Below are 9,323 nucleotides of genomic sequence, written 5' to 3'. Positions count from 1 at the left end.
AGCTAAGCACTGAAGAATTACCAGGTCACAAACTTAATACTCACTTTCAGAGTCTATGTAGCTATGAAGACTATAATAGAGTGAAAAACAAAAGAAAATTAGATTGTTGATCTAAGTGCAAAAAACCAAGGAAAATAAAACTCTACAGTCAGAGACAGAAACAAATGGATAAACAGGGACAAAAAACATACACAAAATTAAAAATTACACAATGGTATGAAATTAATTTAATAATCAGGCTATATTTTATTTAGTACAATAATCTGCAACCACAATATCAACATACAGTTTTTAAATACAATGATAAAAACAGCAAAATAAATAGAGTATAACTGGATATATTTAAATGTACATAGTGATTCAAGCCAATGTCTCTGCAAATACTGTATTATAATATTTATAAATTCACCCTTTCCAGCACTAACATGACTATCTGACCCTTCTCAGCAAGTCCCAGAAGACTAGTGCTTTCAAATGCAGTAAAATGTCTGGTGTCTGGTTACTGATAAATCCTCCCGCAAAGACTTTTCCAGCCGTGCTGCGATACGGATTAAAGGAAAGACCAGCTCAAAATACCCTAGAGCAAGGATTGGAGGGCAATTTCGGTAGCCTGCCATTTTAAAAGCAGCAGCCCTTTCTCATCTCCTTACTTTCTCTTTGGACATGCTTCCAAAAAGCTTCAGTGACCCTTTCATTTCACTCCCAATTCCAGGAGTCTGTAAGGGACATAATCCCCAACTTAGCGAATTCCCTCAGTGAGGGAGGAGATTTTAATAGGCTGTTTTTCCTTGATATGACAAGGGCCACAGTTTTAACAACACACATAATATTTAGCACCATAATATTTTTGTGACTAATATGAAATCTTGTCAGGTGATTTTACTCTCAACAACATGGGAACACAGCCAACTGTGTAGGTGAATCCATACTGAACATTTTGCTGCATTCACTAAGGTCATGGCAATGTAGATTCTGTTCTGAGCCTACACTAGAAATGCAGCAACTTAAAGAGAATTTTGGCAGAAGGCTGAAATTCTCATATTCTCTCTCCTAAGCCCATTAGTTGCAATTTAAACACGTCAGGCATCAAGTTGTTGTCTCAAGGACTTCCACAATAAGAGAGACGTCCCAATTAACTGTCCCATAGCTTAACACATGAGAGACCGTTCACTGTTTTTCCTCTGCTGTGTAAATCCCTGTTTAAAGGAGGCAATGTTCAAATCACGGCCATGCCATAACCATGAGCACTATGCTTAAGTATAAACCGCTTCAACATATTGGCCCAGAATTTCTCCGACAATTTTAAGTGTGCACTTGGTGAATTTCTGCATGTGCAAGCGTTGGATGAGAAGCATCTTAACCCTTTTGAGAACTGACTTTTGCTCAGGGTTTAACCATAATAAGTTTCCATCTCATACTTTTGGGAATACTGTGCAGGATTCTGGAAAAGAATAGAGCCCAATATTACTCTAATTATAGAATTAGTTTGTCATTCAACAATGAAAAATAAAACAAGCCTCATCCAACTTAAAAATAAAACTTACTGTGGAAGTCAAAAGAAGCAGATATTCAGAAATCTCAACCCATACATTCGTCTGTTGCATGCACTGATTTAACTAGTGAAACTAACTGGATGAGGGTTACACCAAGAATCCTTCTGAAATTCATAATTTTGAATCCACCTGTTTTCCATCACAGAACTGAGCCCTGGGAATCGTACATTAATGCAACTGGCAACCAATTCTGCTGATGGTTACTTATACCCTCTGAATTGGGACTAATTGTACAACTGGCTGGCAAACAGGACGATGCAAAGGCTTTAACCCATTATCCTTGTGGTGTCGTACACTATTAGTGTCTCACTCTCTCTTACTTGCTAATGGGAGCTCAAAATCTAAGCAAAAAAGTTGAATAGGTGATAGAATGGAAAGTCAAGTAGTATTAGATTCTATGAAGCATCCCCCGAGATCAATACACTCCCATTGTTTTTCCAGAGAAAGCAGAAGTAATTCCAGATTTAAGTATCTTAATATCAATGAAGTTTTGTATTTGAAATCATGGACTCTTAAATTAGTTGCAACTAAATCTACCGGCTCATGTCTTGTCTATTGTTCTGGTAGACAAACATAGAGGTAACCCTACCAAATTCGGTGACCGTGGAAAGCAATTAACTGGCTGAGTTTGTTACTCTAATTTTGTGCCATGTCTTTGTATACAGCTAACATGTCAGAACTTTACTGATCAGAGTCATCAACACGAAATTAGCCTGTCAGATTAGGACTCACCTGAACATTTCTGTAAGGCAAGGAAATGTGGTCCAATTAGTTCCTAACACAGTCCAATGCGCAATAAAATGCACTTAATTAAAAATTCTTAAGTTCTAACTCTGCAATGCACTGCAACACAGTGTTCGACGCAGTCCAAGTTGTCCAGAAACTTGATTTAAGTGCAAAATTTAATCAGAAATAATCTTTCTGAACTAGGAACTGAACCGGCAGGCGAGATATGATTCAATTTATTATTTGTAAGAAAGAACAGGGCTTCAGTAATATTTATGCTTTACCTTTAATATCATAAATGTCATTGGATTAAAGCAGCCCCAGCTACCACATTTTAAAAAAAATCTTCCACCTTCCTCCAAAGTAATATATTAGTATACATGGCTGCTTTTAGGCAGTCATATAGGTACTACCTTCTTCAGAACTCAGCATGTATCATTAGAGAGTGCAATAAAATGTGAGAATTAAATTGCAAGCCTGAATTTGTAGTATATTACCCAAAAATTACACAGAAGATACTGACCAGCTTAGTAAAGCTAAGTGTGATGTGTTCATTATAATATCAGTAAAATCTACTTAATAACTGGTACTACATTTATCAAGTTATGCCCTGTGCATGCTTCAGAGTAGCTTCTCCGAAACATCACATACTTCATTAAAAAGCAAATAATAGTATTTTGAAAATGGAAATTAAAACACCTCTCATTTGGAATTAGCATCTCCACCATCTCATTACTGACTAAGATACCAGGTAGCATTGCAATCTCCTGACGTGGAGGCCATGGAGATTTCAGTGGGGACAAAGCAGCAAATCTCAAATGAGAAGCAAAACGTTCGCAAATCCAGAGGGCATGGCAAGCTGTTTTTTTTTTGTTTTGCTGGCAACCTGTTTGAAAAACAGCCCAGAGTGAAAAACCCAGAGATCTAGAATAAGGTCCTACTATCTGGATTCCTGAATCTTGATGACCCAAGTGAAAAACCTCTATGGCATCTTGAGGTTTGCAAAAATTTTTAAAAAATCTTATGCGAGGAAAGAATAAAATCCAGTCGAGAAAAAGAATTGAGTAATCATAGTCTGAAAAACTGCGAAGATATTACCACATACATTCACAAACACAAAACTGACCCCAACTACAAGCTCTTCTTTCTTACTCAAACATCATGTCTTCTATATATTCTTTACACAATGAGAATGAATGCCTTGTACAGACACTCAGTGACTGGCAGAAATCTCAACAGCCACTGCTCCTGGTGCTGGCATTTTAATGGCACTGCAGAGTTTTATTACATTAGCAGTAATTGTATTTTAAATTAATTTGGAAAAATCAGTTTCTCATACTGTACCTCCCTAATTCTCAAATTAATCAAGTCGCAAATTCAAAGGCACAATAGTATGAAAAGAAAAGCAATAGTACGTTTGTATATAGACATCCCCTGCACCAAAGAAGTTAAGACTGATTAAAGTAGTAGTGGATACTTTCGTTCCATCACAAATCAAACACTTGGAAATTAGAGACACAATAATTCACAAGGGTTTTGACATCAAGACTTAAGTCTATTTTAGTAAATAATACCAGGCTTCTATTTGGAATTGTGAATAATAATTAGATGGGGGGTGATCTTCCAAACATGAAGCATTTAATTTATAGTGCTTCATCTTATTCACACATCCTTACTACACACTGGTAAATCAATGGCATTCCATAGTTCACCACAAAGCAAAATCATGGACAGAGTACTGGGCATTTGCAAATAACAAATCGAACTGCAACTATCTGGTCCTTTCCAGTATAATCACCAGCAAACAACAACCTCTTCCTCCTCACCCTCCCCCACTGTTTGGACCGCAGTTGGCAATCTGCCACTGATTAGCAGAAAGTGTTCCAGTGCCATCTACAGGCCATCCAAATCACTTTCCTGATTTGTTTATCTGCAACCCAAAATCACCTAGAATACGTATCTTTAACAGCAGGAAGGAAATGAGCCCAAACAAAATCAGTTTGCATGAAAAGGAAATCATTTTGCCACGTTCTCACGTCTTTGGGCAACAAAATGTTAGCTTACTGCAATATAAAGGTTTGTGGGTGACCACATCTCGCAGGGTAGTTGCTAAGAGTTAAGTTTTACCTTTGATGTTACTGGAAAATTGCAATATTGAAAGCTGGTGCTGAAAGACCAATAAAAACCCTCAGTTACCTGTCTGGTGTGCAATGGGCCCTTTGTCTTGAAGCCACCTTGGGAACTACACTCTGATGCACTGAAGTGGTCCGAGCTGGTAGAGGATCGCTTGGACAAGGTATCGCAGCCCCCAACGAAGGTGTTGTCCAAAGGAAGCTCCTGAATCACATGGTGCTTTTTTGCAGAAACTGGAGTGTCTGGCTTTAGATGAAAAGAGGGCTGCGGCGATCCTGACTTGTAATGCCGTGCTAGGTCTGGGCTACCTGGCTTAAAGGTTGATGGTGGTGTGGTGCTCCAGTCAAACCGTCCTATAGTCTGCTCCTCCAGCTCGGCTGGAATAGTAATCGCCCCATTGATGGGCTCGTGGGCAGGGTCATCAGGTTTGGATTCTTCAATAGTAACAAAGTTGAGGAGAGAGCTCTTAGGGGACTTTCTTTTCTTTCTCTTTTTCTTCTTGTTCTGCTTGCTCTCTTGGTTTGGGGACATCCACTCTGCACCTTGCTTACTCCTCTGTGTGGCTTTGAACCTCGACTGCCGGCAACGCACCAGCACTGTAACAAAAATGACCACAATCACCACCATTGCCCCCGCGACAATGGCAATCATGATGGTGAGATAGTCCTCATTCTGCCAGGGCTGGGTACTGTCCCCGATGTTCTTATCCAAAGGAGTCTCCATCGTTCTTCTTATGAGTTCATTGATGTAACTGGCATTACTTACTGTGTCATTCACATACAAGTAGACAAGGACCAGGGTGTGCAAGGGTTTAGGATACCCCAAATCACTAATGTTCACCACCAGGCGATGCAAACCTTGATCTGCCACAGTTGGCTTCTCCTCCAGAGTAATGTTGCCTGTCACCGGATCGATTCTGAACAAGCCCTTGCTATTTCCACTGACGATGCTGTACTTGAGTTCTGCGTTCATCCCCGTGTCAACATCCACCGCAAACACCTCTGCCACCACTGATCCAGGAATGGCTGAAAGAGGCACCAGTTTGAACGAAGTGTTTGATGGTGGATAGATTACAACTGGGCTGTTATCATTGACATCTATGACATTGATGGTGACTTTGGCAATGGAGGTACGGACAGGTCTGCCCCTGTCTATCGCCTTGACTTCAAATGTGTACGAGCTCTGCAGTTCCCTGTCAAAGGACACATTGGATCTTATAACGCCGCTCACTGGGTCTAAGATGAAGTTGTCGTTGTCACCAACGACCGAAGCCATCACTTCCGCATTCTCCCCGGCATCTGCATCCGTCACTGTGATGACCCCCACGGTGCTGTACTTCGGCAAGTTCTCAGACACAAAGAACTGGAAGTGGTTATGGGTGAACTTGGGATTGTTGTCATTTTCGTCCAGCACGGTGACAATGACAGCCGCCTGGCTCTGGAGAGGGGGGTTGCCACTGTCCCTGGCGGTCACGGTGAAGATGTAACGCTCCTGCTCTTCCCTGTCAAAAACCCTGGAGGCAGTCAGCACCCCAGTCTTGCGGTCCAGGTCGAAGGAAGAGGCATTGGGACCCAGCTGGTAGACGATTTCAGCATTTTTTCCACTGTCCTCGTCGGTGGCGCTGATGGTGGTGAGGTAGAGCCCACGGTGGTTGTTTTCAGCCACAGAGAGTTCGATGACCGGCTGGCTAAAAACCGGGGGGTTGTCATTCTCGTCTTCCAGCCTCACTCGGACCAGCGCACTTTGGTTCAGGCTGGGTTTGCCCGAGTCCGAAGCCACTATCCTGAAACTGTAGTCTCTTGTGCTCTCATAGTCCAACAAGGCAGAGGTCTCCAAAAGGTACTGGTTGTCGTACACAGCCTTGAGGTGAAAGGGCACCTCCTTCTCGATGTAGCAAACCACTTTCCCGTTCACATCCGTGTCCTTGTCCGACACAGTGATCAGGGCAATCTTGGTGTTGACTGGATCCTTCTCAGACAGGTAGACGGTCCCATTGATGGGGCTAATGATGTAGCGGATGTCGATGGTGGGGGGGTTGTCGTTAACATCAGTGACATTCACGGTGACAGTGGCCCTGGCAGGGGTGGAACTGCCGTCAGTGGCCAGCACCGTCATCTTGTGCAGGGACGTCTCCTCACGGTCCAGAGCCCTCTGCACCGTGATGAGGCCAGCCGTGGCGTTGAGGGCGAAGTGCCTCCGGACCGACGGCGAGACCTGTGGGCTGAAGAGGTAGAGGATCTGGGCATTGGAGCCCACGTCGGCGTCAGTGGCATGGAGCTGGATGACCGAGGTGCCCAGGGGCGCGTTCTCCGGCAGACGGACCTCCAGCTGGCTCTCCTTGAACACCGGCCGGTTGTCATTGACATCCGTGACTGTCACCTGCAAGATGGCGGTGCTGGACCTCTGCGGACTTCCCCCATCCTCCACCTTGATCTTCATCACATAGGTGTCCTTCTGCTCCCGGTCCAGACTGCGCTGGACAATCAGCTGGGGCCACTTCTCACCCTCAGGACTCTCCACCACGTCCAAGCCATAAGCCCCTTGGCCGTTGAGGAGCTGGTAACGTTGCACCCCGTTGCTGCCTGTGTCCGGGTCAGTGGCAGAAGGCACCGGGAAGCGGCTGTTGACCAGGGTGTTCTCTGGGATGGAGATGTTGATCACGGGAGACGGGAACATGGGCGCATTGTCGTTGACGTCCCGCACCACCACCTTGATCTTGACTAGTCTGAAGTGGTCGTTGGGCAGGATGACGACCTCCACCTCGAAGAAGCAGTCGGTGTCGGTGTAAGTGCCCGCGCACAGCTTCTCGCGGTCCACCCGGTTGGCTGTGGTGAAGATCTCGCCGGTGCCGCTGGACACCCGGAGCAGGGGAACCTCCCCAGCCTTGGAGACCAGCCTGTAGATGAGGTTGGCGCTCGCCCCCGTGGCCGCATTAAACCGAGAAATGTTCAGATCCCGCGGGATGCTGCCCAGCAAGATATTCTCGGGCATCTCCTCCTGAATGGTGTAGACCAGCTCCTGAGCCAGAGCGGAATCCACGGTCAGGCAACCGACCAGTGCCAGGAACAGGTAAAAATCCCGCATGTCCATAATTCCGGGAAATATGCAGAGCCAGATTACACCAACGGTATTTGTAACCCCCCCCCAGACCCTATCCCCTCCACACCTACACTATTACGGGAAAAAAATAACAGGAGGCTCAGCTACCCTCCGTGGCAATCCCCTCCCATCGGTTTTGCAAACAAGTTCTCTCTTTTAGCCCTACCGTATTTATTTACCAGCGAGCGAAGATTGCTGCAGAGGGTTAACCACTTAAATTCTCCTCGGTGCAGTATTCAGAATGCACAGTGCACAAAACTGTCGAGAGGTTGAATCCAACTGCCAACCAGGATAAGCAGCCTGCAGAATCTTCTTAGAAGGACCCGGCCGCATGAGGATAACCATTTGGCTTTATTCTTCTTATTTTTCCCCCAATTTAAAAAAAAATCACAGCCATAGTCTTGAGCAGTCGGCGGGGAGGAAATATTTGCAGCTATCCCACTGTTGCGACAGTTTGCATTGCATCAGAAGTTGCGAACACTACACCCAGATGCAGAAGATGCATTTCTTGAACCTTTTCGTTTTAAATCCCAATTTTCTTAAATACTAATCACCTTCTGCAGCTTAATTCCAGATTTCTTTTTTTTTCGTTTGAAATGCAGATGCAAATTACTAAGGACGGAACAAGTTGCAAGAGGCAGGAGTTTGCATCCTTTTTTCCCCTGTTGCAGACAGTCTCCTCCGATCCTTCTCCTCTCTCCCGCATTCACGTCTCTCCACTAAATCTTCTCCCTAACTCTCAATGAGCCCAAGTGTGTATAAGCTCCCTTGATCCCGCCTCCGGGCCCGACGTTCATTGGCTTCTCGCCTCCAGTCAGCTGAAGGACGACGGAAGCCGGCCATTGGAGCCGGTTGCTGCCAATCAAGAGTGCAGCCTTGAAAGTTGAGCAGAATTCCTAATAAGCCAAAAAGCTGATGTCATTCAGTGGTCCCAGGCAGTAAAACCTGCGCCAAGCTAGCATCAGACCCAAAGAGGGTTTTATTACATGCTAACAGAACACACACTAAGCAGCGTGCTTGCAAGCGATACAGTCTTTAAGAAATGCAAACTGCATTCTCTGGGTGAAATAATTTATCCCGAGTTTCGAGAAATGAAACACACGCACACACAAATGGGATATTTAAGTAAATAACACCGATGCAAACGGACAAACTATGCATCGATCTAAGTAAACATGTGCCGGTGAGTTTTTTTTTGGGGGGGGGAATCGTGTGGTTGCTACTAATTTGAGATATCGCATTGGCTCTGATTTCACTCATTGATGTCCCCAATTAAATAACATGACACCCGAATCTGACTTCTCCAATCGCGAACCTCTTCTGCAATGATCACTAATTTATTAAGATATACATTGTCTCGATTTTACTTTATAAGTAGTAAATACTGCCTCGGTGGAAATTAAAATGCCGTTAATTTGTTACACACCATAGAAACAATGACCACGTGGATCGGGGAGTTGCAATTGCGTGCTGGTCGGGGGAAAAAGAGCAATCACTTCACTCTGTAATTCGCGTCAAGTGCTATTAGCAGCCCAGAGTTAACCATTTTCTTGAAAAAGGAACCCAGGGCTTGACCCAAGTAGAACTGACTCCCGACGCGAACTCGCAAGGTTCAAAAGCCCCGCCCTCTGTGCGGTGTTTCGTGTGATACATTTCCCAATAAGTTATTTTTAAAGATATTTTAAAAATGTCCGCAATACAGCTCTTTGAGACAGTAAGATATTCAAGTGGTAGTAAGCGCGATTATGAAATGTATATGACAGTCCAAATTATAATTCAGCTTTAGATTGGATCAAACACTACTGGTGATAA

General features: G+C 44.2%; 1 protein-coding gene across 1 annotated transcript; it reads right to left on the bottom strand.

Moving 5' to 3' along the window:
• Positions 1 to 267: 267 nt before the first annotated feature.
• LOC140198012 (protocadherin-9) lies at positions 268 to 8,230 on the bottom strand. The gene is made up of 2 exons (XM_072258805.1): positions 4,476 to 8,230; positions 268 to 1,441 (listed from the first exon to the last, which is right to left on the bottom strand). The coding sequence occupies exons 1-2, from the start codon at positions 7,500 to 7,502 to the stop codon at positions 1,391 to 1,393; spliced, it is 3,078 nt and encodes a 1,025-aa protein (XP_072114906.1). The 5' UTR covers positions 7,503 to 8,230; the 3' UTR covers positions 268 to 1,390.
• Positions 8,231 to 9,323: the final 1,093 nt, after the last annotated feature.

This window comes from Mobula birostris, chromosome 5, assembly GCF_030028105.1.
Source record: "Mobula birostris isolate sMobBir1 chromosome 5, sMobBir1.hap1, whole genome shotgun sequence".
In the NCBI taxonomy this organism is placed as follows: Eukaryota; Metazoa; Chordata; class Chondrichthyes; order Myliobatiformes; family Myliobatidae; genus Mobula; species Mobula birostris.
This window is presented reverse-complemented; position numbering and strand designations above follow the sequence as displayed.